The 26,986-nt window shown below is 46.1% G+C and overlaps 1 protein-coding gene across 3 annotated transcripts in view; it reads left to right on the top strand.

Moving 5' to 3' along the window:
• LOC135378159 (uncharacterized) overlaps positions 1-26,986 on the top strand; it is a 44,044-nt gene that overhangs the window by 5,037 nt on the left and 12,021 nt on the right. For 2 of the 3 annotated variants that reach the window (XM_064611071.1, XM_064611072.1), the window contains exons 5-8: positions 2,670-2,808; positions 6,316-6,464; positions 9,679-9,799; positions 15,170-15,357. In XM_064611071.1, coding sequence (XP_064467141.1) covers positions 2,670-2,808; positions 6,316-6,464; positions 9,679-9,799; positions 15,170-15,357 — 597 coding nt within the window. Of the gene's footprint in view, positions 1-1,821; positions 1,901-2,669; positions 2,809-6,315; positions 6,465-9,678; positions 9,800-15,169; positions 15,358-26,986 lie in introns of those variants that run through there. The other variant, XM_064611073.1, reaches the window with a different exon arrangement.

The raw sequence follows: 26,986 nt of genomic DNA, 5'->3' as shown, positions 1-26,986 counted from the left end.
AAAACCGGTTACTAGAGCGTGTTTGAGCTCATCAGAACCTCTTGATATTCCATGCGTACGGCAGCCTGGTATGCATATCAGGCTCCTGTTCCGCACCACATGGAAAGCGGTGTGTGTGTTGATTTTGACGCTGCATCCACGTGTTGTATGGTTTCCATGGCAGGCCTCTCAAAAGCGCTTGTAATACTTACTTGTACGACAATACGTGTACTAAAACTCTCTATTATCCTGAATACTTCAGGATAATAGAAAGTCTTAGTACATCGTACGCTATCGCCTTTGCGTACGTAAGGGATAGCGTTGATGGTTCTGCGATCGCCCATAACAGAAAGAGAGCTTCGCGCAGTGCGCCGAACCACCAACGCTATCCGTACGTACGCCAAGGCGATAGCGTACAATGCACTAAAACTAAGGCAGAGGGAAGTCCCTCGCTATTGGGATATTACAAGTAAAGAATACAGAAAACTCGTATTTCAGACGGCCATGTGGGAAGAAATTGCAACGGCACTCGGATGCTCAGCGTCCTGTGATAGCGGCGGAGTCTCTCCACCTGGCTGAACCAGTTCAACGTTTAACCTTATTATTGCTTCCTAACAGGGGTGGGCAGTAATAGTAATATTTTATATTATAATACTGTTCCTGCAATAGTTTTGAGTATTTGTATCCAAATTGAAGTATTACATGTATTATGATACTCTAAAAGGTGTAATACTTGTTCAGAAGTCTTGCCTACCCAGTGCCACCAGTGAACTTTATCGCTAATTTTCCTGTGCTCCAGAAACGTTTGATCGCATACAATGTCCAACTATGCGCTTATCCCAAATTCCCCCCAAGAGAGAACGACCTCAGGGCCATAGCTTACTGGAGGCCCTCATGCATTCATCCTAGGTCAGCGTCCCTAAGGATTAGTCATTCCATTCATTCCATTTATGCGCAAAGCTTTTGTCGTCTGCATGAGCCGAATAATGACTGCGCCAGACTGCGAGAAGTGTCGATTCTGCTCGAAATTCATCAGCGTGTCGAGACACAGACACCCTAATCAAATTTGAAACTTCATCTGAAGGTGAGGAACAATAAGTCATCATCTGTTCACTTATAGTTGGGGAATAATACAAGCATGACATCGTAAATGATCGCCGTTGCCCGTCGTTGATGTATTATTGTTCACCAGCTATGACTGACTGCACGAGCATCATTCCTATACATCGCTTCCTAGAGCACACTTGCAGGCCTTGCGTTTTGTCTATTTTTGCTATAAGCCTATTGTAATATTACCAGAGGATACACTATTCTGCTCACCCGAAGTACCAAGAAAGCATAACGCAAACAAACGCGCACTGGAGGTCTATCTCTTAGAGAAAATGCCCCGTTAAAATGTAACCGCCTCCAGTTGGCCATGATTAAAGAAGATAATGAACGCCTGAACTGGACCGCAAATTGTGGATATTTCTGCCTATTCTTTCTTCATAATCCGCATCTTGGAATTGAGTGAGTATTACTGGTGTAATACACGGAAGTATTTGAATTATGTAATTATAATACCTTAAAATGAAAGTATTATGTATTAGTATTATAATACAAAATATGAGTATTACTGCCCAGCCCTGCTTCCTAATCGCTTCATCTGGCACCGCAATCTCTTTCTTGTCTTTTTTGTTTTTTCTCTCTCTCTCTTTCTTTTGTTTTGCTGTGTGTGTTTTCTGATGTTTTGCATTAGAGAATGCACAACGCTGGCAACACTGCGTGATTCTTCCCCCCCTCTCTCTCTCTCACTCGGCGAGTTCCCCGTTTCACGCCCTTCACGTCCTGCATCCATGTCGTTTGGCGGGCGTGTTTTGCCTGCTGCGTTTTACACGCTGCCGGCTGTATGCCCCACGCGGTTCCAGCTTATAGGTCACAGGTAGGTGATTCTTTTTAAGCTGCACTGCATCGTGCCACAGCAGTAAACAAAGTGTTTGTGTGCTCATTATGGTCACTGTTCAGAAACGCAGTATATTGTTTAAGCTTCCAAAGCTTACTGCCAAGCTATCACTGCGCATACTTCGAATATAATCTTCACAGACAAGCGCACACCGCTTCACGAGCTTGTATCATCACCTACTGGCTCACACCTCATCCAAACGCTAAAATGGGCACCTCGAACACTGCTATGCCTTCAGCGTCTACTCTGTTGAGGCAGAAATTCACCGCCTAACAAGCTTCAAGCCAACCATCATTACGAATGTCATCGTTGTCTCAATTTGCTAAAAATTGTATGAATCCGCCTATTTTGGACATTTTGCATAATGCGTCCAAAAAAAAGGCGTACACCACCACCTTTTTCCAGCGAGTCAGGAGGCAGAACGATATCACTCCGAATGGCGGTTCGCTCAGGGCGATATTATGTGGTGACCTTCTGATTTTCACAGTACACGGTCACAAATGAGCAGTGATGAAAAATTGGACGCCCAGCGTGGTTTAACGGCGTTGAAAGCTTTCACTTGATCCTATACTCATGCTGATAGCTCTAGCGCTCTAGGTGACTGTAAACGCCTGTTAAAACTTATAGCACCTACAGGCTACTGTTTCTTCGGAATTGAGAAGTACATATATATAAAAAAAAACATTGTTTCCTTTTTAGTTTTTGCTGGAAACGCTACTCCTTACTATGGGCACTTTAATGTTTACAGACCAGTTCGCCGTCAATTCAGTACACTGCAACGTCTCACATGCAGCTCAGATGGTCTTGAAATGTGGAACTACATTTTTCGGCTATGTCTTCACATCGGAAAATTCTTCATCGTTAAGAGACGTAACGTCTGTCTGCCCGTGAGTATTCAAACAGTAATCTTATACTATATTGTGATATTCTGCTCAATATCGTGAGACATATACTGGAGTAGAAGACTAGCCCAAAAAGTAACGAGCTAAAGTCGCATCGACATTTGAGACCTCACCCTCGGTAACACGCGTTCCTACATATTGCCACGAATGCTATCTTTATCTTACCCATGTTTGTCTTAACCTTGCGTTTTATTTGCGGCTGTATCACTGTAGTAATAGCATCTACTAAGGACACGTACACGGGGTTGTTGATAACATTGTATCTTGTACGAATCAGGAGACACCGAAACCAAGACTCTCCTCGTTTCGGTGACTTCTCTTACGTACAAGATCAGCTCACGTGACCATTCTTAGATATTCAAAGGTATAGTTCTTACCAAAGTATCTTACCACACGATTATCGATTACACACCAGGGTTCCCTATGGGGCGGTAGCCTTCTGGAGCTATTTATGATCTCAAGAGGTGACAAAAAGACAAACATACACAGCTATGTGCCAGCCGCACATTCATATGCGCATTGTTTTTTTTTTTTTTTTTGCAATGTATTTTTTTTTCTTTCACGCTTTGGGTGTGACAAGATAATAAATGAATGAATATATTGTCACGCAAAGCAGTGACGACGACGATAGCGAACCAACCTTTTATTCGGCCCTTCTTGTGGCCTCAAGATTACACTAGTGACGGAGACAGCTAAGAAACGTGTGACCCCTGGCAAAGGTCTCAATTGCAATTCCCCACAAGAGGCACACAATCCCACTGGCCTCAACTCCCCGCCAGGGTAAAGGGCAAGAAAAGGAAGGTAATCACGCCCACCGTTCTAGCACGCATGTAAGGCACAAACAGATTACAAGAGGGTTAAAGATAGTACAGCTCGAAGCACAGTTTACTTGAACGCGCCTCCGACCTGCGAAGCGGGAAGAGAGCCACCCTAGTGGCACTTAGGCGAAATGAAGGGAAAGAGTGTTTCGACTGCCTACTTGTGCTGCGGGGGTGTCCGCCATGCCATGAGCTGTTGACTCGGCATTACATTACCATTGCATCCTTGCGATATTGGCCAGCATACACCTCCACATAATCGCCGCAAAACCAAACAAACGTCGCGATGATAACAGCTGACGGTAATGCGATGCCTAGTCAGCAACTCATGGCAAGGCGGACACCCCAGGACACTCCCTTCATTTCGCCTAAGTGCCGCTAGGGTGGCTCTCTTCCCACTCCGCAGGTCGGAGGCGCGTTCAAGTTAACTGTGCTTCGAGCTGTACTCTCTTTAACCCTCTTGTAATCTGTTTGTGCCCTACATGCGTGCTAGAACGGTGGGCGTGATTACCTTCCTTTTCTTGCCCTTTACCCTGGCCGGGGAGTTGAGGCCAGTGGGATTGTGTGCCTCTTGCGGGGAATTGCAATTCAGACCTTTGCCAGGGGCCACACGTTTCTTAGCTGTCTCCGTCACTAGTGTTTTCTTGAGGCCACAAGTTAGGCCGAATAAAAGGTTGGTTCGCTATCGTCGTCGTCTCTGCCTTGCGTGACAATATATTCATTCATTTATTATCTTGTCACACCCAAAGCGCGAAAGAAAAAAAAATGCATTGCAAAAAAAACAAAAACAAAAAAAAACAATGCGCATATGAATGTGCGGCTGACACATAGCTGTGTATGTTTGTCTTTTTGTCACCTCTTGAGATCATAAATAGCTCCAGAAGGCTACCGCCCCATAGGGAACCCTGGTGTGTAATCGGTAATCGTGTGGTAAGATGAACCCCAAGCAGCAAAATGCACTTAAAGTCGAGTGCAATAGGGGTGGACGGGTGGATGAAAGGCCTTGAACAGATTCATGAAACTAGAGAACATTGATAAGACACATACCGTCCACCCCTAATGCACTCGACTTCCAGTACATTGTGCTGCTTGGGACTATACCTTTGAATATCTAAGGGTACATTTATGCTGCAGCATCGCTGCTGGCACATGGCACATCGCTGTTTGGCGATGACGAAACAAACACATGTATCTCTGTGGGCGCGTTCATGCTGCAGCATCGCTGCTTGCCAAAGATGCACGCCATGATCATCGCCACAACAATGCTGCCAAACATGTTTGAACATGCCCGGGGACTACCTGACTTCTAGCGATGACAGGTCAAACACAGAGCTTTCTGTTGGTGCATTTACCCTGCAGCCTGGCTGCTCGCTTATCCTCGCCGCTGCTTGCCGCTCTGCTCGCTGCACCTAGCAATGTAAACATGTTTGTCTTCCTGGTATCATTGATGACTGGCGTCTTGAAATCCGACCTGCGATTGGTTGTGATGAAGTCGGTTTCCTCCTTCCCACTTTTCCTCGTTTCCATCCTTCCACAGTGAACGCTGCTAGGCGACTGATATAGCGAAAGCGAGCAGCATCTTGAGCAATCTGCAGGGTAAACGCACCCTAGCGGTTATGCGAGCAGCGATGTGCTTGAAGCTGCAGCGAGCAGCGATGCTGCAGCATAAATGTACCCTAAGAATGGTCACGTGAGCTGATCTTGTACGTAAGAGAAGTCACCGAAACGAGGAGAGTCTTGGATTCGGTGTCTCCTGATTCGTACAAGATACAATGTTATCAACAACCCCGTATCCGTGTCCTTAGTAGATGCTATTAGTACAGGTGTTCCCGTCCATTTTAATCCAAGTGCCATCTGAATTAATTCGCGTGCCATCTGAAATAATCCAGGTGCATCTCAATTCATCCATGGTGTTTTACGCACTGTAAACGTGTACTCAAACGAGGGACATCCCCGCGGAATATTCTAGTGGAAGGAAAAGCAAAAAAAAAAAATGCTGATGGGACTGAAGTTCTGCCGTGTCTTATGCTGAGCATTCCCACTGCGCCGAGATATCGGGAGTTAGAGCGTGAGTAATAGCATACGACACCATTGTTCCCGTCGTCTGCTACAGTATATCTTGTGACTGAGCTGCAGGGTATTCCGCGCGGTCAGAAGAGCGCGAGAAGACATGACGCACATAGGAGGCAACACCATTGGTCCTGTCGTCTGCAATGGAATGCAAGATGCGCAAGATGTAATGCCACCAAAAAGGCCATGTCCCTGTCTTAGTAGAAGGCAGACATCCCGCAATATACCGCAGACATACCACAATACAAAGTTAACTGAAACATAATAGAATATACACTGCACTATGCTGCACTATATATACTGCCGCGCCATTGCACAGATTTTAAAAATTTTCAATTTATCAAACATAGTTCAGAATATCAACTATCACACCAACGCACATTATAGAGGCTTTTGATGTTCTTGTCGTTTTCAGTCTTCGCTCAATATATTACGCAACTCTACGGGTAACTCATGGGTCATTCAGTGAATTCGGCAGAGGCCGCTTGTGTGTGCATACTTTTGTGCACAGAATTACGTTTGTGTACATTGTTTGCGCATACGTTTTTGTGCATACATATATGTACACCTTTATTTCACTCATAGAAGTTTGTGTTATATGCAGGCACGTGGATGATTACCTGAAGTGCACATCAGAGGGCTCACAGTCCGCGAAATGTTCGCCCAAGTCGCTTGAATTGCTCCACTTGAATTATGTGTCGAACAAGATCGTTGGAAGGTACTTGGCGTTATGCAGAGCTCTACGAAACACAGGTATCTAGGCGAAATGCTTTTCATCACCGTGTTTTTGAGTGAGCCGCTTTAGTTAGTATATAGGTAGTCGCTCATGCGCCATAACATCATCGAGCTAGCATCATTCGTGCCAGGGAGTTTTATCAGACGCACTGTAACAAACATGCACGTTCGGTTACTATAGTTCGGTGCAAGAAATACTAGGAAAAATGCAGCTTTTGGCTACCAGGATCAGCAGTAAAGCTGCGTACGGAAGGCAACAGATCACACGAGAATCGTATACCCGTATACCAAATCGTATACCAAATATACGTAGATGGTCCGCTAATTCGATGCGCACGAACCAAGTTTACCCCTAGCTTCGTGTTCTAAAAAAATAACACACAAAAGACGATCCAGACCGATTACTTTTCTTTTAACTTTATAAATGTACACGGTTATTTTCAGCCAGGCGACGATATACAACTGAAAACAGTTCGATAGTGTTGCATCGGGTCCAGTTCTGCCTGAGTTGGTTGCATAAAGTGGCCCCTTACATAGACACATACATAGTGTTACAGAAATGGCGTACGCCCCTCGTCCTTAGCAAATCAGGAGATGTCATTCTGAATGCTGCTTAGCTTTCAGCGCGTTATGCGGTGAAGCTTTATCTCGACGCGAAAAATCAATTCAACGAAAAACAAATGATGTTTTGATCTAAATAATGGAAATGTTGCTAGCAGGAAGCCATCAAAAATATGTATCGGTGCCCGAGGAAATGCGCGAAGCTGATGTTCATTACCGGTACAGACTCTTATCTATTTACCTTTATGGGGCGGAAACATGGCACTTTTAATCAGCAAAAAAATTAACCTACTCCGGCGTCGAGGCGTCGAGAAATTCACAGAGAGAAACAAATGAAGCGTCTTTGGAGTTTCGAAATGTTCCTTTTATTCGTACTATGTGTTTTGGACTTCGGCACTTTGCAAATTTCTTAGGCTTATGTGTTTGTAGGTCGCGAAGTTAGCAGAAGACGAATACGAAACCTACACCAGAGAGAGAAAGAGATAAAGAGGCTCGAATATACTAAAAGATATGAGCTTGAAAACATTTCAGCCATTTTTGTTACGACACAGTCATCATGTTAAGCAGAATGAATAGCCATTATTCGCGTCTCTATCGGAGCTAGAACGCAAGTTCCGATGTCTTTCAGTGAACAGAAAGCCTAGACTTATAACCAGTGTTCTGGGTTTTCAAATTTATCCGAAAAAGCCGAAAAACATACGCCAGCAACAACAACTACAACAACAGGAGGTGATGAATGGGAAGTTTCATCGCCAGGGGCGATACTCTACCCCATTGCGGGTGGTGACGCGGGGAATGAAATAATGCGCCCCTTCACAATAGCCATGTTACAGAAGGACTTTGACGAGACTCCAGGCCTTTTTTGTACGTATATTTGGTAATGCTGGCTAATGACGAAAGAAGACTACTTTTTAGGTGGTTTCTTTCATTAAACTTTTGGTGGCAAATTACAGAATCGTGGCTCAGTGACGTTTCTGCAGAATATTAGATCGGTCCTCCAAAGAACCGCCAGCTGGTCGACGAGAGGCTTGGGAAATTTAAACCGCCGGCTTGCTTCACCAGGTGCCCCAGATCTGTGAAACAACGGAGGCTGACACCCCTATGTGTAAATCAACTCCAATTACCTGTCACGAAAAGCGCTAATAATAATATGTAGACGTGTAGTACTTAAAAACCAGCGGCTAGATCCGCATCATATTGCGAGGAACCACCCAAGTCGTATGAAACAAGAGATGGACAGCAGGAATGAGACAGGTCTCAATGTTATGCTGCCTGACATGAGTTACAACTGGACTGATCAGAAAGATTAACTTGCAGCTTGTTAGTTTACAACACGAGATTGCTGTGGAGCAAAAGGATGCAAAGAGCTTTGTTGCCAGTTCACAGTTGTCTTTTGTGTCAAGATTGCCTCGAATCACTTCCACTTAAAGGGGTTGTGAAAACATTTCCAAAGTTTTGAAGAAATGACGTTCTCAGTACTGATTTATGTCTACTAAACATGTACATGAAAACGCCATGTTTCTGTGATCCCGCGTTACGAAGCTATTGCACTCCGGAGGTCTGGGCGAGCTCCTCTGTCGCTCTCAACTCTTTACCTCCCCGCCCGTTTTTGGAGTGACGTTTTATCGTGGGGAAAAGAAGTGCACACTTTTTCGTTTCCTTGACGGCGCAGGCGGTTATGAAGAGGGAGCAGGCCAGCAGAGAGCCGCCTTCGGCATGGTTACCTTGGGGTACTTGGGGCAAGCGTGCACGGATAAAACGTCACTTCTCGTTTGACTGCCGACGTCTCTCAGCACTCGATAATGTAAAAGCCTAAGCCTGGGCACACAGAGGGACGACTCGAACACACGACTCAAAAGTCGTTGAGTCGTGTGTCCGCGTGTCGTCCCTCTGTGTGCCCAGACTCAGGCTTTTACATTATGGAGTTCATCCACCAGCTGGCCTGCATATACGCCATCTTGTCTCTCAGCACTGTTCGGCGCCACCGTCGACGGTGGCTTGAAAAAATCGCAGTTTTAAAAACCCAACAGTTAAAAAAACTGTTCAAATGATGCCAAGAGGCACCCCTACATTGGAATCACTGAACGGCGTACCCTATGTGGTCACTGTACTCGATATCGGGGCATTTTGAGATAAGTTTTGGGCACTTCCCAGGTCAGCCTGGAAAACGTCCAGCGCCCCGTGGTGTCCTTCCCATTTTTCTGTGCATCATGCTTACACCTCATGCTTACATATACTCCTCCTCAACAATGGAGCGTAGATGGCCTATAAACGGTCTTCCTGGAAGTGCAGCTACTCTTTGCAACGCAGACGGTAAGGTGGGACGAAAGCTGCTTCGCGACTGTGTCAAGTAATATCGGAATTTCGAGATGCTGTGATTGTGCACGTCGGCATGTGATGGTGATACAGATGCCGCTGTCTGCAAATTCTATTGCGTAACAGTAAGCGTATTTGCGAGGCAACTTTTTCTGAGTATATCACTTCATATCCGTCACTCTTTCCACGAATTTCGATTACCAACTCAGTTGAAACCATTCAACGACGAAAAGCTCCTAATTCTCCGAAAATAAGCTTCGAGAAGCTACATTCGAATATGCCAAAAAATCAACTCCGAAAACCCAGAACCCTGCTTATGGTTAACTAACACTAGTTTCTTGACCGCTTGCTGCAGCCCACCAGGTCAAGACGACTGCTTGCAATCAAAAGCGGTTCATCAACGACATCTTCTTGTGCGGTTACCACTTTTCCAACATCGTCGACGTCTTGGATTCGAATGGCGCAAATGTATGTCCGTAAGTATTTAGTACGCTATTTTCTTGCGTCCGATATGAACGTGTTCGTTGAGATGTACCACGGAATCTTCGATTCACAAGATAGATACACTCTCAAAAAATCTAGCCAGGTACTGGTAAGAATGCCTGCGAATAAATTTTGTGTGGCCCCTTATTACTCGCATTTCTACTTGTGGTTGCTGCCAGAAGAGTTGTGGAGATTGTGTTGTACGTTATCGACGCTGTGGGATTGTATGAGACTGTATGTACTGTGTATTTTCACGCTGAGACATCCTGGCATATCTTGCGTCATTTTCTTTCGAGCGCCTTCTCTTAGCGTTTCATAAGAGAAAACACAAGTAAACCTTTAAGTAGTAAAACCAAAACTGTTACATGCCCTAGCAGGTGTTCAATATTATTACAAGCCAAATGCAAATATCCGACCCGTGTCTGCTCCTTCTACAAACACATGTTCTGTCTGGAATGTTACCGTCTAGAGCAGGTGTCTCAAAGTCAAATTGAGTAGCGTGCCACATTGACCGCATTATGGAGGATCACTCGACTCAAATCGAGTCGAGGGCCACACAGAAAAGAAATGACCGCAATAACCATAATATACCCTCTACCATAACATAAACTGGGCACTGAAAATATGAAAAACGATTCGATAAAAATACGTTCTTCGCAGACGATTATGACAGTGTTCAGGAGTATTGAAGTGATCTCCTATTTACGCATTGCACAGTTGCCGTTGCTCAGTTTCAATTTGGAAAAAGAAATACAAACATCAGAGAGAAACAGCTAGCTGACATTATTGATATAACTCTACTTTGATATGACTCTTAAACATTAAGATACAGTGGCCTCTGTGATTGTTCCGCCTCTCTCTCTCTCTCTTTTCTTGTGTCGCTCTTTAACTGAGTATGAGAACTGATATGAGCCTACATTAATCCTCCCAGTAGTTGCAGTGATACTTTACCAAAATGCACGCGAAGACCAAGTTGCTATGTCCGTAACTTGTGGAGGTTCATTGGCCGGAAGAAGTGCTCACGTACGCATGTTCGTCTGACATAGACGCGGGGTCAGCACTACAGCTACGCCGAGCAAGGGTAAAAACAATGTCTGGAAATCTGTTCTTTTTCCCTAATTATTCATTAATATCCTTGAGAGGGTAGTTTCCTTCTCTTTGGTGCTCACGGGCCATCGGACCAGTGAATGGGTCAGTGCGCGTGTTTGAGACCCCTGATCGAGAGACACACAGAGAGCGGCAGCTCTTGGAAAAGGGGAACGACGAACAGAAAACGGCGAGAGGTGTCCACATCGATGTTCACCATACTCTCGTGATATACCGAGCTGGACAAACGAGACTTGCGCATGCGCTACGAGGCAATCGTTCGTTGTTAGTCCTCCACAGACCCTTGCCTTCCTCGATGGTTTGATTGGTTGGTCACTGCTGTTTTTTTTTTTTTAATTCCGTGTTAGCGACGCGAAGCAACTGTGGCTATGAGCGGCGTACAGACGTGGATAGATGGAGGACAGCAGGAATGAGTGGGGACAGGGGGTTAGTATACGTCGCAGGGCCGACTTCAGGGAGAACTGTGCCGACATTCGTCTGGAAAGTCAGCGGGAACAACACAACAAACAGCACAGCCGTTGCCGGAATTCGAACCGACGTCACCTCAGCTTGGGCAGCTCCGGAAAGCGGTCCTCTTGCGACCTCTAGCGACCCTTCTACCGTTACGGGCGCCATTGCGAGCGCTCGCCCGGTAGTAGGAACGAACAGAAAGCTTTACTCCGGAATGAGGGCCAGTTCTCACTTGGCGACGCCCGACGCGGCGTCGTGAGCGGCCGGCGGAAATAGACGCGCATTTCCGGAGTCGTTAGAGAAGAGACGTCGAGCCAAGGAAACTGCCATGCCGACCTTCTTTCACGACGTCGCCGAGAGCTGCCGAGAACGACAGCTTGCGACCAGTTAGGTGACGCAGAAAGGCCACGCCTCCTGATTTTTCGTCTACTTTGGACGACGGAATACCACTGTGGTGGGAACATGAAAATCGTGCGCGCTGACCGGGCGGCGGAAATGCGCCTCTCTCTCTCTGTCTATCTCTCTCTCTCTCTCTATATATATATATATATATATTCCGCCACCCGCTCACGACGCCGCGTCGGGCGTCGCCAAGTGAGAACTGGCCCTGAGGGAGCACGGTGGCATGCTATAAGACTTCAGCCTTATAGGCGCAGGAAACCAATACCGAGGGCCTGAAATACTCTCTCAGCTGTGGTTACCACCCCATTCGTCATTCTCATGAAAACTTTATTTTTCGAACTTGAACTGCCACAATACATAAGTGTATAGCTTGCGCCAAAAGGTCACGGAACACGCGAGCGGCGTTTTTCCCCGCGGCGCGCCACCCTAGCGGCGGCCGGAAGTTGGCGGGAGCGGACAGGTCCATTCATTTTGAGGGGGCGCAGAACATAACACAGGCAGCGACCCACCGTGGCGTTTGCAGCAATTACCCCACAAGGGCATGCCCGTGAAGCATTTCACCAGGCAAATTCCTATCGCAGTTCGCAGTTGGGAGATAACAGGAATCACACAGAGCGACAACAGTTGGTTTCTGCGGTTTCTTTTCTCTTTTTCGTTCTTGTCTTCATTTTATTTTGTCTGGGGACGACGGGCGCTGGCAAATAAAAGCGTACGATATTGACGTAGAAACAAGAGAGGGAAGAAAGAGCCAAATGACACTTCATTAATATTTTATTTAGTATCGCGTGAAGCCCCCGTTCCCGGAGATCACAGCGGACATGTGGTCTGGCAGCGATTGATAGAGCCAGCCCACGAGGTGTAGTACTACGTCTTCCTTGAGGGACGTCCATTCTATGTTTATCGCCTCACGTAAGGCGTCCTTGGACCGAATTGGCACCCGCTTTTTGCTCATTCGGAATTTCATCATGCCCCATATATTTTTAATCACGTTCAGATCCGGGCTGCACGATACCAAGATCGTCTAGTCTGCGCTGGACAGTGGACGACATGTGAACCGGGCTTTTGTCTTGCTGCAGAATAAAGCAACCGTCAGGGAAAGGACCGTCAAGGACGTATGGGAGCAGATGATCTTCGATGACTCTAACGTATGCTGCTCCGTTGAAGCGGCCGTCTAGGCGGACAAGAGGCCCCAAGCCCTGGTGCGAAAGGGCGCCCCACACGCTCACGGAGTGCCGTCCACTGGAGACCACGTTGTGAACGTACTGGGGTAGATATCTGAAAAGGAAAAAAAAAGAATAGGGCCGTCTCGAAGCAGGCGCGGACTCTCAAGGACCTGCAGTTAGGAGGACGCCAAACCCACCTCCTCTGGGACCACTTCGTACTAAACGTTGCCTCATCAGTAAACAGCACGTGGCTACACTGCGCGGGGTCACACTCCGCGTAGCGTAAGGCAAAGTCCAGTCTTGCCTGTCGATGTTCCGGCTTCAGCGCGGGCTTCTGAACCGCGACTCCGGAACGGAGACCCCCGGGGCACGCTAATCTTCGTCGGATGGTTGTACTCGACGCTTGCAGGCTCAGCTCCTTCTTTAGATCGACAGCCGTCAGAAACGGGTCGACCACGTTTGCAGCAATTGCCCTGCCCTCGTCCGACGACGTTGCCCGCGGCCGTCCAGACCTTGGTGCATGTTCAAGTTGCCCTTCATCACGGAAGCGCTGAACGATACGGTTCACCGAAGACAAGCAGCATCCCACCTCTCGAGCACTCGTTCGCTGAGAATGCCCTGCAAGCGACATGGACACGATCTATCGCCTCCGCTCCAGACTAATCCTGTCGCCGGTCATCTTGAACTAGTGCTGTGGTGAAGAAGGTGAAGAAGAAACGCCGCTCGCGTGTTCCGTGGACTTTTGGTGCAAGCTGTACGTCCTACACCACACATGACTTGCAATCATAGCTTGGCAAAAATTATTCATCAGCATGCTCATTCATGCTCACTCATACTCAATGTGACGAATGAGGTGAGCATGAGTGAGCAAACGGAGAGCTGAGCGGGGAGTGAGAGAGCAAATAAGGAGCTGAGCTGCAGATGGGCGAGCATGAGTGAGCAGTGGTCACATGTGCCGGCCTCTGCTTGCATTACATATGCCCTTAAGCGATGATACGGATATCTGCCTGCAAATATTTCCGTTGCGCACACACCCATGGTACCAGCTCCCGTGGCATAGTGGTTAGGATGTTCGTTTTCCACGGAGAGACTGGGAGGTGACACGGGTTCGAATCCTGTCGCCGGCTGTGCTGTCAGATGTTTTCCCTGGGATTTCCGAAGACTTTCCAGACGAATGTCGACACAGTGTCCCCCCTGAAGGCCCAGGACGCATACTAACCCCCCTGTCTCCCACTCCTTCCTGCTGTCCTCTCTTCATCTCTCTACGTCTGTGCGGCGCTAATACGAAATAAAAAAAACACCACTAGTAGTCCAAATCCGCGTGAAAAGTGAAAGGTACACCCCAACGTGAATACGAATGTCACCACATTCCATTTTGCTACAGCTCTTTCTTGCTTACGAACCTGGTGTTTGAACTCCATGTGAAAAGTGACACTGGACAAGTTAATGCAATTAATGTCCCTCCATATGCTGCAACAAAAAAAAAGCGTTGAGGCATGATTGCTTGGCCGTTGAGTATTCTGTGTAGAATGCATGCAGTGACGCACGCGGCCTCGGTGGCTCAGTCGGTAGCGTGTTCGCCTTCTGATCCCGAGATCGCGGGTTCGAACCCGGCCGAAGGCGCCAGCAACTTGGTGGCAGGGTACAAGTTGCTTAGACACGCCGTCTTCCGCGAGGGACGTTAAATACGGGGTGCCGTGTGATGAGCTTTCATCGCACGTTAAAGAACCCTCAGGTGGGCAAAAGCAAACCACAGACCGACCGCTGTGGCGTCGCTCATGATCGTTGTTGTCTCGCGACGTAAAACCCCCAATTATTATTATTATTATTAGTGACGCACGCTGTGGTGGTGTTATAGGGTATGGTACCCGTCCCCATAGCTATGAAAGTTTTTTTTAGTTCGTTGTTTCCGTTCGTTCTACTTGGTTTCCGCCATCTATATTGGAGCACAAACTAATTCCATGTATTAGTGTAATAGTCGTGTCGTTGTATACGTTTTTGAATATGACTTGATTATGTCTTTATTTTTTACAAAATAAAAAAGTTCGTACGCTTTCTCAGAAAGCCGAAGGCTGTAATCGTTCCACTTTGTGGTCTGGGCTTGAGAGTGCCTTGTAGTGAGTTTTTCTGCGTGGGAGATTTCCAGGTGTTTCCCCTGTGATTTCGGGGTACGTCGGGGGTACGTTGGAGTTAAATTCTGATCTGCTGCACTGCTACATGTCTGTTCTTGTCCTTATGCAGGTACTACATGAAATACCAGGCGTGCCACAATGTGTCTATTGAAACCTATGGATGTGCTCCACCTGATCCTCTCTATGCAGACGCTTCTGCTTTCTTTAGCTACTTGACCAGTAGTTACAGTGGCACGTGTCCAACCAGCAACAACACAGCTAGACAAGTAATCGCGAGGGTGGTAATGGGAGAAGAGGGTAAGCATTGAATTCACAATTCCACAACGCAGTTCGAGGAACAACTAAATTACAAAGCAAAAGAGAAGAACATGCATCTTATTGATAGCGTTTCGCTAGCGTACGGTGACCGTTCCACTGCAGGCAGGATCAAAGAAATGTACACTTTGATGTGCTTGATGGAATGCGCTATACTTGTCATCAAGACAGCATTGCCCGTATTTTCGAGGGGATTATTTATTCATTATTTTTCATTGCGGTGGTGATGTTCCATGTACTTTGTTTATAATATCTGTTGTCGCACTGCGTCTTCAGAGCAAGCTATTCTAGCTTGTTTTCTTATAGAATGTCAGTGTGTTTCTGAAGGCCAGGAAAAAAATGCAGTACTGAGCTTAGCGCTTGACTGTCCCTATTGGAAAGCATTCTGGAAGACTCATCTCACCGTAGTACGTGCGTCACTTCTGCTTCTCGTCATGCACAAAGACGCGCTGCTTCGTGTCGTTTTTCGCCTGAGGAGGCAGCCATACGATTTTCGTTGTATCGTCTTGCCGACTGTGTCCGTGAAAAGTTACGTAGCGAAGGTCCCTGCCTGGTACAAGAAGCTTATGTTCTTATGTTGGAATCGTGTGAAGCATAAGGCTTTTTCTGGTAGGACTTTCTTGCACATATGTAGTCGATAGTTTGTGAAACGGATATCATCATCTTGCCGTCGAGTGTGATTTTGCAAAGTGCACAAAATGGCCCGTAGCGTACTAGTATGTTGTATTGATTAAGCGTCATTTATCTCTCTTCAATGATTTGCACAAAACAAAGTAAGTTGGAGCCAGCTTTGCGCACTGTTCCGTGCAGACAGCGGCGGATCCAAGGGGAGGGGTGGTTGGGCGATCGCCCCCCCCCGAAACGTCAGTTTATACATTGTTTTTTTGCTATCTCAACTCCCCCACTACGCGCTTCAAAAAAGAACCCCCCCCCCCAACCGAGGGTCTGGATCCGCTTCTGCGTGCAGAACAGGACGCTGTGTTCCACTGCGGGCCGTTGCCTCCAATTTTCCACAAAGCAGGGCTATTCGATTACCAAGAGTGTTATATGTCATACAGAAAGGGGTCGGTTGCAACACGTTGGAACGAAAGATGAAAACCTTAACTTTTTATTGAATTTGTTCTTCACTATCAGCGTTGCCAACAGCAACAACTCACTGAGAATATCTCTACAGTGGCGCCATCTATCTATTACTTATCAATACATAACACGCTGTTTCTTTCTCTTTTTAAAGGGACTAGGAAATGATTTTTTTTTCTCGTTTTCATCAGAAAGAAAACCTTTTTCTGAGTCTAAAACCAAAATTTTACCTTCGTCATGCGAAGACTATCCTCGGGAGGGAATTTAAACGGAGCGGCGAAGGGAGGACAGCTGGCGCCGCGCCGTGGCGAGCTGCCGAGCGGAGACACAGCGAGCAACTTGACGGGACCACGGCCGGATCCACGACACGTCATCGTGACGTGTCGTGGTCCCGCCAGTAGCATGCGCCGTAGGATCCCGCGTATGCGTTCATCGGAGTGGAAATCTCCATGACGGCAGCTTCCGCGCGAGGGTCGCAGTCTATCGCAGTCGCATAGTCGCATCCTGTGGTTTTCGTCGACATGCCGAGACGATGTTGGATAGTTGGTTTCCCTAATTTACGTCAATATTCGCCTGGCATCCAATGTCATATGCCTCCCAGTGACGAGACGGGCAGCGTTTGATGCCACGAAGCAATCGGACCGCCGGAGTGGAAAGACGATGCGGTGCCATCCGGCTGCTCGTGTTTGAAGCGGACATTTGCATTATTGAATTTACGAAGGGTACGCTGAATCTCTTGAACGTACTGGATAACGAGCTCAGTGTCGTCTGAATCAAGGTGTAGCACCATCACAATATCTGTCCACACCGGGGAAAGAACATCCACCTAAACGGCGCAAAAGTGTGAGTATTTTTCGTGATTGGGGCTAATAAAGGTCTCCCAGTCCATGTGGTCCAAATGCTGTCACAGATTTCAGGATTGCGTAAATGGGTTAATTCTCATCTGCGTAACTCTGAACCTTGCGGCCGCTTGCGGCACACGAGAGAGTAAAAAAAGACAAAATAGAAGTCACCGAATCTAGTCCCTAAACTCGGATGGTGCACTGTTGATAAAAATACACTTCGTTTAGCATGATCTTAGAAACCATACTTCAACAGAATATTTATGTAATATATAACATACGTATCCGTTCTTTTCTCTTCACTCATCTGCTTTCATGTTTACAGGTGACTTCCTCAGCGGAGCCTGAAATGCCTTAGGTGAGACAGCATGATCATTGCGACCCACTATTCAGAGCAGACAAATGCTGTGCACCCTCTTTCCAGATTCCTCTTTGATGCAGTGTCTTGCCTACCATTCGGGCTCTGTATATTGTTCACAAGTTTTTTTTAACCTTTTTTGTTATTTGATTTACAGTTTGCTTTATCATGTGCACAAATATGATATTGAGGGGGACATTTTCTTGTTTACATTCTTATCTTATAATCATTGCTCTGTTGGATTACATCATTTGCATTCACTGGAACTGGAGTTGTATACTGTGTTATTTTCTTCTCTCAAACCAGGGCAGCCCATGTGTATGGCAGCTGAAGTCTTTCACCAGGGTAACATGCCAGAACAACTCCATCAAGTGCTCTGCAGGTCAACTCTAAATTAAAGGAACCTACCTTTGATGCACTATGTCCTCATGAGATTTTGTTCCTGCTACAACTCTGCGCTTTGTTTCACATTACCAAAAAATAACCCTACCAACCATTATCATACCAGTGGTGTACTGCTGTGTTCAACCAGCTCAACTTGCTCTATGCATACTGCAAGGTTGTGCAGCTTAGGCTGTGCAGCCTTATTTGCTGGTAACACTGGTGCCAATACAGTTGTTAGATGAGCTGTGTGACAGTGTAAAATAGAACATATCCTGTGATTAAAAATAAAAATTATGCATGTATAGCAGATAATGTGTATATGTAGATGTTAATTAGGTCTTAGTTATTGTACTATTTGAGCTAAATATCGCCATTTCAGCTGTTTGAGCCTGATGCCCTCGCCCTTGACACACATACAAGTGTGCCCGCACCCTCGGAGGAGCCTGCACAGCTGAGGACCCTGTCCCGGTGGCAAATGGAACAGTTCTTTCACAAAGAAGCAGATTTCCGCCAGTAGACCAACAAGCAGTTTACTTGAAATAGTACCAATTACTTGACGTTTTTTTAATTGCAAAATATAGGGCATGCTACGTGACTACTGGGGGTTTTTGCTTTTTTCCAGTTACCTCAACTGGTGACAGCTCATGTAACACAATAATATAAGATGGCAATGAAGCAGGCGAACTGGTGTCGTTAGATTGTGTCCCTCAGTCTTAGGGTTACGGGTGTATTACACAGTATTGGGAACCTGATTGAACAATAAATTTGTTAAACGACAAACAGTTATCAGAAATAAATACGATGTGGAGAATACTCTTACACAATACGCTGCAGTTGAGTTCCTGTAGGCATGGTGGTTGGCAATGCTAAATGTTCAGATTTACAACGTGCTCAACATTGAATACAGAATACGTGACGTGCTCCGAAATAAATTCTTGCGTGAAACATATTCTTAGGCAAACAAGTCCTTCGACGGAAGGAAATACAGCCAGCCCATCCTGTCTGTAGAACAATAAATGCAGAGTAAATATAGAATCGCCTGAAGGCGCGAAGCTGCTTTGAATAATAACAGTAATGATGACGAGGTACACTAGTTGAAACAAAGTAAAACAAAACATTAGACCACCCAGTCTTTTACGATAATTCGTGGAAACAAATCGAGCAACAAAGAGGGCGTCTTCCAAATATCACAGTCGCACTTCACAACGCACTTGCTTTGTTGTTAGATTGCCAACACGTAAACATAACTGTAAATATAACTGCAACGCCAAGCAACCACCAGACACTTTCCATTGGTGACGGCGATACAACCAATACACGTTGCGGTGAATCGCTAGAGGCCCACGTAACTCGTCAGCAAAACTCTCAAAGCCACGGAGGTGCTTGAGTTCCTTGTTGTGAACGGCCGCAGAGCAGAGGACGAATACATTCGATGAAAAGTACAGCTGACATGTCATACTTGCCAGCTCAAGTGTAGCAAACGATTCACACACAAAAAGCTGTTCATTATAGCGTGTTATCCGAACGCTTCCAACCAAGAAAACGTAATGCTTCAACTTCAACCCTCAGACGCGACCAGAGACCAGAGGTGGGGAGTAATGCATTACAAAGTAATGCATTACCGGTAATGCATTACTTTTGAGTAATGAGTAATGGTAATGAATTACGTTTTGCCAGCAAGTAATGAGTAATGGTAATGCATTACATTTCGACTGAGTAATGCAGGGTGGCATTACTCATTACTTTTGTCGAATGTTCATTGCGCCACGTGAAGATTGGGAACATCCAGGTTTTCTTCAAGCCCCCTTTAACAATGAGCACAAGGCAGCAAGGAAAGAGAAAGGCACAGCCTGGGGAATTCTTTAAGAGTTCAACAGTCGGCGGTGTGTGTCACAAGTTTCTACATGATGATATCACCGATTTTCTCTTGTGCGCATTTGGAGTAAAGGAAAATCAATGAAATAGAAACATAGCCTCCATGACGGTAATACGTAACAATTGCCGTAGGGATTCACTGTTTTGTTATGGTACCGTGTTAGCTTCTCTTGTGCTGTCAGAGGTAGTTTTTCTGCCAGGACACAACTGTATAGCTGGGCCTCATCCGCTGGCTCCATAATGTTAGAAAAGGCATCATCTGCAATAAATCTTATCTATAGCTTTTGCCTATCAGACTCGCTTCTGCGGGAATTTAGTGGCACCGATTTGGGGACACTCGGGTGGCTATTGCCTATAGCAAAAAAAGCGAGGAAAAAACTTATGCATAGCACCTTTGAGGCTTATGCTAAAACGGCTTGAGGCTGAGGCTAAAACGTACATGTAATGCCAGAGTAATGCCATTACTTCTTTAAAGTAATGGCATTACTAATGCATTACTAATATCCAAAAAGTAATGAGTAATGTAATGCATTAGTTTTTTTATACAAGTAATGAGTAATGGTAATTCATTACAAAATAAAAGTAATTTCCCCACCTCTGCCAGAGACCTTGTGACCATCTATGTGCGACTGGAAGGCGACATCCACAGCGGGCTCGCAGCATTACTTGCCATTGCGCAACACCGGTGACGTAACGGGGCACTGAAGTGCGGTCCGTACAGTTACATCATCCACGGGAGAATGCGCGCGGGAGAGGAGGAACGCGGAAGAGACACTTCAGGCGCGCGCTTCTCACAGAGTGGAGCGATTTCGTCCTGAAAAAATTGTGCCATATTAGTTTCTCGGCGGGAAGATCAGTGTCCAGCGAAAAAAATATGAGGGTCCGGGAAATTTTATAGTCCCTATAATGAGCCCTAAGAAGAAGAGAATAAGCAAAACATAAGTCTGCACACTCAGTCTGGAAATCTTCTGGGGACTTTAGCCTCCCGTCTGAACGTGCAACCATCCGTTGCCTTGTAACATTAGGCAATACGTCGTCCTCAGCTGGACGTGCCGGGTCACTTCCGGCCACTTCCACTTCTCGGGGTGTGCTGGTTGTTGTAAAGAAGTAATCCCCAACGGATGACCTCTGGTTTTCTTGCTCGAGGCCCACTAGATAGTTGGTTGCAGGCTGCATATGTACACGATTCCTACGGTACAGTGTTCCTTGCTCCGCATGGACCACATAAGACCCAAGCTGCGGCCCCACCTGGTACACAGTTGCCCTCACCCACCAGTTTCCATTCCAGAACCAGACTGGTTCATTTATGCTCAGCGGCTTCAGCGATTTTCTGTCCTTGTCACCATGGATATGTTGTGCTTGTTGCCCTCTGCGAAGCTCTTGCTGGTAGTATCTGGTAGGAAAGTCCGGCTTGAGAAGGTTCTGATGGACAGTACAAAAGTATTCAGTTTCCTCTCGCATTTCGGATGGTGACTGCAAACCATCGAGAGGGGCTGCACGATAGTTAAGTAGCACTGTCATGAGATCTTGGCCACTTTGCATTGCCTTGATGAGGGACGATTTCACAGTTTGTACACAGCGCGCAACTAGTCCATTGGACTGCGGGTAAAGGGGTGAATATGGGTTGTGTAGAATGTCCCATTCGCTAATGAAAGCTGCAAATTCACTGCAGTCAAACGGTGGTCCTTGGTCGCTCACGACTTCATCGGGTATGCCAAATCTAGCATACACAGGGTGTTTCACCTAACGTGATAAAAAATTCTAACTGGCGACGTACTCGCCGGAGGATTGTGGGACTTTCGGCAGTTACCTTCTGGAAACTTTTGCCGTCACTTAGGAAGGCTTTGGACAATTTTTAATTGAGGGAAATTTATTTTTGCAATCGAACTTTGAAAATTGTCGAGCGAACCTCACTTTTTTTAACAGAAATATGAAGTCCTCCACAGATAACCGCAGACCCAACAAGAACTATGCACAGTATCGCAACAGAAATAGTCGAAAAAAAATTGTAGAAATAGCCGTTTTAGCCCCGCCTGCTTGATTGTCGCAAAGAAGCGCGCACGAAATGTGCGTCTAGGGGAGGAAGTGTCCCCGCCTTCATTTGTTTTGCCTTCTTTGTGATAAGACTGTTGTCATTAGCATCAAGGTCAAAGCAGCGGAAAGAAAGGTAAAACAAGAGGCGGGAACACTTCCTCCTCTCCACGCACCCTCCGTGCGCTCTTCTTTGCGACAATCAAGCAGGCGGGGCTTAAGCGGAATTGTCACTAATTTTTTTCGACTATTTTTGTTGCGATACTGTGCATAGTTTTTGTTAGGACTGTGGTTAACCGTGGAGGACTTCATATTTCCGTGGAAAAAAAAGAGGTTCGCTTTGGCAATTTTCAATGTTCAATTGAACATAATAAATTTCTCTCAATTAAAAATTGTCCAAAGCCCGCCTAAATGTCGGCAAAAGTTTCCAGAAGGTAATTGCCGAAGGGCCCACAATCCTCCGGCGAGTACGTCGCCAGTTAGAATTGTTTACCACTTTAGGTGAAACACCCTGCATGTCTTTCAATACCACAATCAGAGCTCTTGCTGTGGTTGATCGCATGTCCCTCACTTCAGTGGACTCAGTCAATAACAAGTGGGTACGTGGATTGAGTGATTTTGAAATGGGAGAAGTCCATTGCCAGTGTCTGCCAAGGACGACCAGGTAGCTCACAATCCATCAGAGGCTGTCTTTGGTTTCCACGCTGGTGTTCCTGGCAAGTTTGGTTGTTGCGTATCATCATCTCAATGTCCATGTTCATCGAGGGCCAATACAGCGACTCTCATGCCCTGGTCTTGCAGGCTACAATTCCTCTGTGTCCTACGTAAAGTTTCTGAAATGCATCAGGCACACAAGAGTTGGGGAGCACCACACGTTTCCCTCTGCGGTGGAGTCCATCAGCACAATAAAGCTAATCCCCGCAGTTCCAGTACTGCTTTACTGCTGTGGCTACTTCGTTGGGAAATTCTGGCCATCCATGTTTTATGTATTCGATCACCATCTGAAGTACCTCGTCTTTACGTGTCTAACTTAAGCTGTCTAATGCAATCAACTTTCGTTGCGATGCGCGAACTATTAGGAGTGGTGTAGCTGCCGAATAGTCATGCCGGATGTGTCTATTTCTTCAGACTTCAATGGAGTTCGGGATAAGCCGTCGGCCAGCGAAAGGCCTTGTCCTGGAACATCCACCAACTTGACGACATAATGTCGAAGCTTCAGTAACAATTGTTGCAGTTGTGGTGTGATATCATCGAAGGGCTTCGCTGACAGTCCGATCAAAAGCTTATGGTCTGTCTGTACTGTTATTGATCTTCCGTACACATAATAGTGAAAGTGTTCCACTCCAAACACCACTACTAAGAGTTCATTTTCTATTTGTGCATATCGGCATTGTGTGTCATTCAAAGTTGCTGATGCAAACGCTACAGGCATTTCCTTTTGCAACAAAACCGCACCCAGACCGCGAAAGCTGGCATGTACCGAAAGGACTACAGGCTCAGCGGCATCAAAGAACATCAGTACAGGTGCTGTTGAAAGAAGTGATTTGATGTTGTCAAAGCACTACTAGGTGTTTCTATACCCAATCCACGACATCTTGTCTCAGAAGCTGTCGCAGCTCTCGAGTCTCTTGTGATAGGTTTGAAACGAACTTTGTTAGATATGTAACCAGTCCTAGGAAACGATGCAAGTCTTGTTTGGATTCCGGTACTGGGAACGACATTATTGCCTGAACCGTGTCAGAATCTGCTGCTATGCCGTCAGGCGTTAGATGTCCTAGGTAACGAACTTGAGCTACTGCAAGCTGCATCTTCTGTTAGTCCTGAAGTTTGCCTTTCTTACTATCTCAAGATCACGTCTGAGCTGATCACAATATTGTTCAAGATCACTAGCTGCCAGTAGCAGATCATCAAAGTAAGGATGGGTGCCCTTCTCGTTCTCAAACAGCTCATCCATGGTGCACTGCAACTCCTCTGGTACACAGCTAAGTCCAAATGGCATCACCTGAAATCTGTACCTTCCGAAAGGTGTCGTGAAAGTGCATAACTTGGAACTACATCGTCGATGTCGAGATTGTGAAATGCATCTGATACGTCAAAAAGAGTAAACACCTTTGAATCCTTAAGATTTGCAAATAAAGATTCCTGTGTTGGTATCTGGTAATGTGGTCTCTTGATGGCTTCTTTCAATTTTCGTGGGTCAAGACAGATTCGTAGCGAGCCATCTTTTTTTTGTGGTGAGAACCACAGGGCTAACCCAATCAGTTCGAAAATAAACAGCACATGGCAGCAACACTGGGACACCCAGCATCAAAATAAGCTTAGGCTCATTAAGCAGTCAATCGGATACTCCTATTGTAATGTCGAAAACCGCCTACAGGGGATCATTTTAAGTCGTTTAAGGCTTGGTCATACACATCTGACACACGGTTTTTTGTTGCGTGGCGAAGAGACACCAGAATGCATGCATTATGGGGTACAGCTGACTGTACTCCACCTACTCATTACATGCCCACCTTACGAGGTAGAGCGTCATCGTTATTTTTCTGAATTTTACCGCTTTCATTTGCCAATTCATCCCTGTCTTTTGCTGGGGGATGAACCTCTCTTACCCATCGTACGTGTTTTTAAGGTTTTAAATGACATCGGTCAACTGCATAATCTGTAATCCATCCCATTTCTCTCACTGTGCCTTTTTGATTTCTGTCTAGTTTTAATATAATCATTATAATTTTAGTCTAAGTACATGCTCACCACCTGTTTTGGTGCATTATGACCTAAGCTGCCCTTGCGCCATTAATCATCATCATCATCAACAACTGCTCTTTCATCTTAGGTGAATCCTTTTGATGTACCGTCCCAAGACCTCCGACCTACACTTATGAGGGCCATAAATAGCAGATGGCAGCAGCACTGGGATACACTACACACCAACAAACTTCACCTGGTTAAGCCCAGCATTGTAAAACCGACACAGATTTTTAACAGTCGTCTTCATGAAGTTGTTTCTGACAGGTTGAGAATTGGGCACACTCATTTGACCCACAGTCACCTCCTCTGCAATGAAGAGGCTCCACATTGCACTCGATGTGACGAGATGAAGTCTGTCCTCCACATGCTTATTACATGTCCATCACATGAAACACACAGACTTCACCATTTCCACTAGCTCTCCACATACCACACACCTCTACATCCATCCCTTTTGCTGGGGGATGAGGCTCTTCTACCATTTGAACGGGTGTTTAGTTTCTTTGAAGACGTTGGTGTTTTAAACGCACTGTAGTTTTAGCTTTATGTCCTTTTATTCTCTAACTGTACAGTTTTATCTTAGCTGAATCACTGACTTTTCACTAGTACTTTCCTTATCATTGTCTTTGCGCAACCTGGTCTTGCAAATACGTACATCTTCGTACTCTCGCGCGATTGTCTCAGGGGTTTCGTGTGTCATCAGTTGAATCGGAGTTACCTTTACCAGCATATTCGTGGTTACGGGCTTCGCTTGAGGTGTGCGATTCACAAAATTCAAGGCTTTACAGGCATCTAGCCCCAAGATTGTTATGGCGTGTAGGTCCACAACCATGAACCTCAGCATCTTTTCACAGTTATTGGTGGCGCAGCTTAGATTACATTCACCAACAACTGGTGAGCTCTCGGCAGAATACGTAGTAATTACTATGACTTCAGTGCGATATACATTTGGCCTTTGTTCCCACTTCAGCAGTTCATGCTGGGATATGACCTGGCCACCAGTGTCCAGTTTGGCTAACACAAGTTGTTTGATCATCTTTACTTGTTCTATCCACTCTCCCGACCCTCTCTGCGGGTCACATACTGTCAGGATGTCCAGTGATACAACATTGCTGTCCTCTTCTAGGCATTGTACCCTTTTCTCTCCTGTTTGTCCTGACACTAATGTCTCCTGTTTGTCGTGACACTCATGCACACGTGTGCGAAGCGATTCAGTTTGTTTCAGTCAAAACAGGTTTTTCCATATGCCGGACATTTGCGCGGCTGGTGTGATTGTCCACATGTAGAACGTTTTTTTTTTCTCGGTTGTCCTGCTTTCCTTGACGAGCATGTTGTTCACGCTGGACAGATGATACTTCATTTTGCACGTTGCTACGGCTCTTGGAGTCTTTGGTAGCTCCGTCGGCATTCTTTATCTTTTGTCGCAAGGCGTTTAGCCTTTCAGTCTCTTTCATAGCCTCGGTGTGGGGCTTTTGACCATTCTGCTGCTTTCTACAGCTCAATACAGATTCTAATGTTATGTTAGCTTCACGGATCAAGCGTTCGCGGAGGACGCCATCTCGGATCCATTATGAGACGATCTTTCACCATTCGTTTGTACGAGTCACCAAATTCGCACTCTTCTGCCTACAACTTTACCTCTCCTACCAACAACTTTACCTCTCCTACAAACTAATCAAACGATCTGACCTTGCCGTTGTCATAAATTGTTAAAAACAAAGGTTGCATGCGTCACATTCTTGTGCGGTTTGAAATGGCTGTCGAAGCCGTCAACACCTGTTCTATGCTTCGGGAACTGCCTTTTTGCGTTGCTGTGAACGTTAGCTTTGGATAGATGTCGTTGATTTCCTTCCCAGCAGCATGCAGAAAAAGTGTCATCCTCGTGTCGTTGTCTTCACGATGATACCCTTGCACGCCTTCTCGTAGATTTGATTTCAAAACTTCGGCGCCATTTTGCCCAATTCTCTGCCGGGTTCGACATTGCTTGAAAGGGCGGGATTTGTTGCAGGATCGCTGCCATGGCTGTGCTCTGAGTTCCTCGACTTCTGACACCATGTTATATGGCATACAGAAATGACTCGGTTGCAACAAGTTGCAACCAGTGGCGGATTCAAGGGAGGGGGGGGGGGGGGGACGATCGCCTCCAAACGTCAGTTTGGAGGTGATTTTTGGAGGCGAGGATTTCTCTCTCGTTCCTCCCCCACTACGCGCTTCGACAAAGAAACCGCCCCCCCCCCTCCCCAAACCAGGGGGCCGTGTTACCAACAGCAACAACACACCGAGAATATCTCTA

Source organism: Ornithodoros turicata, chromosome 1 (assembly GCF_037126465.1).
Source record: "Ornithodoros turicata isolate Travis chromosome 1, ASM3712646v1, whole genome shotgun sequence".
NCBI lineage: Eukaryota > Metazoa > Arthropoda > Arachnida > Ixodida > Argasidae > Ornithodoros > Ornithodoros turicata.
This window is presented reverse-complemented; position numbering and strand designations above follow the sequence as displayed.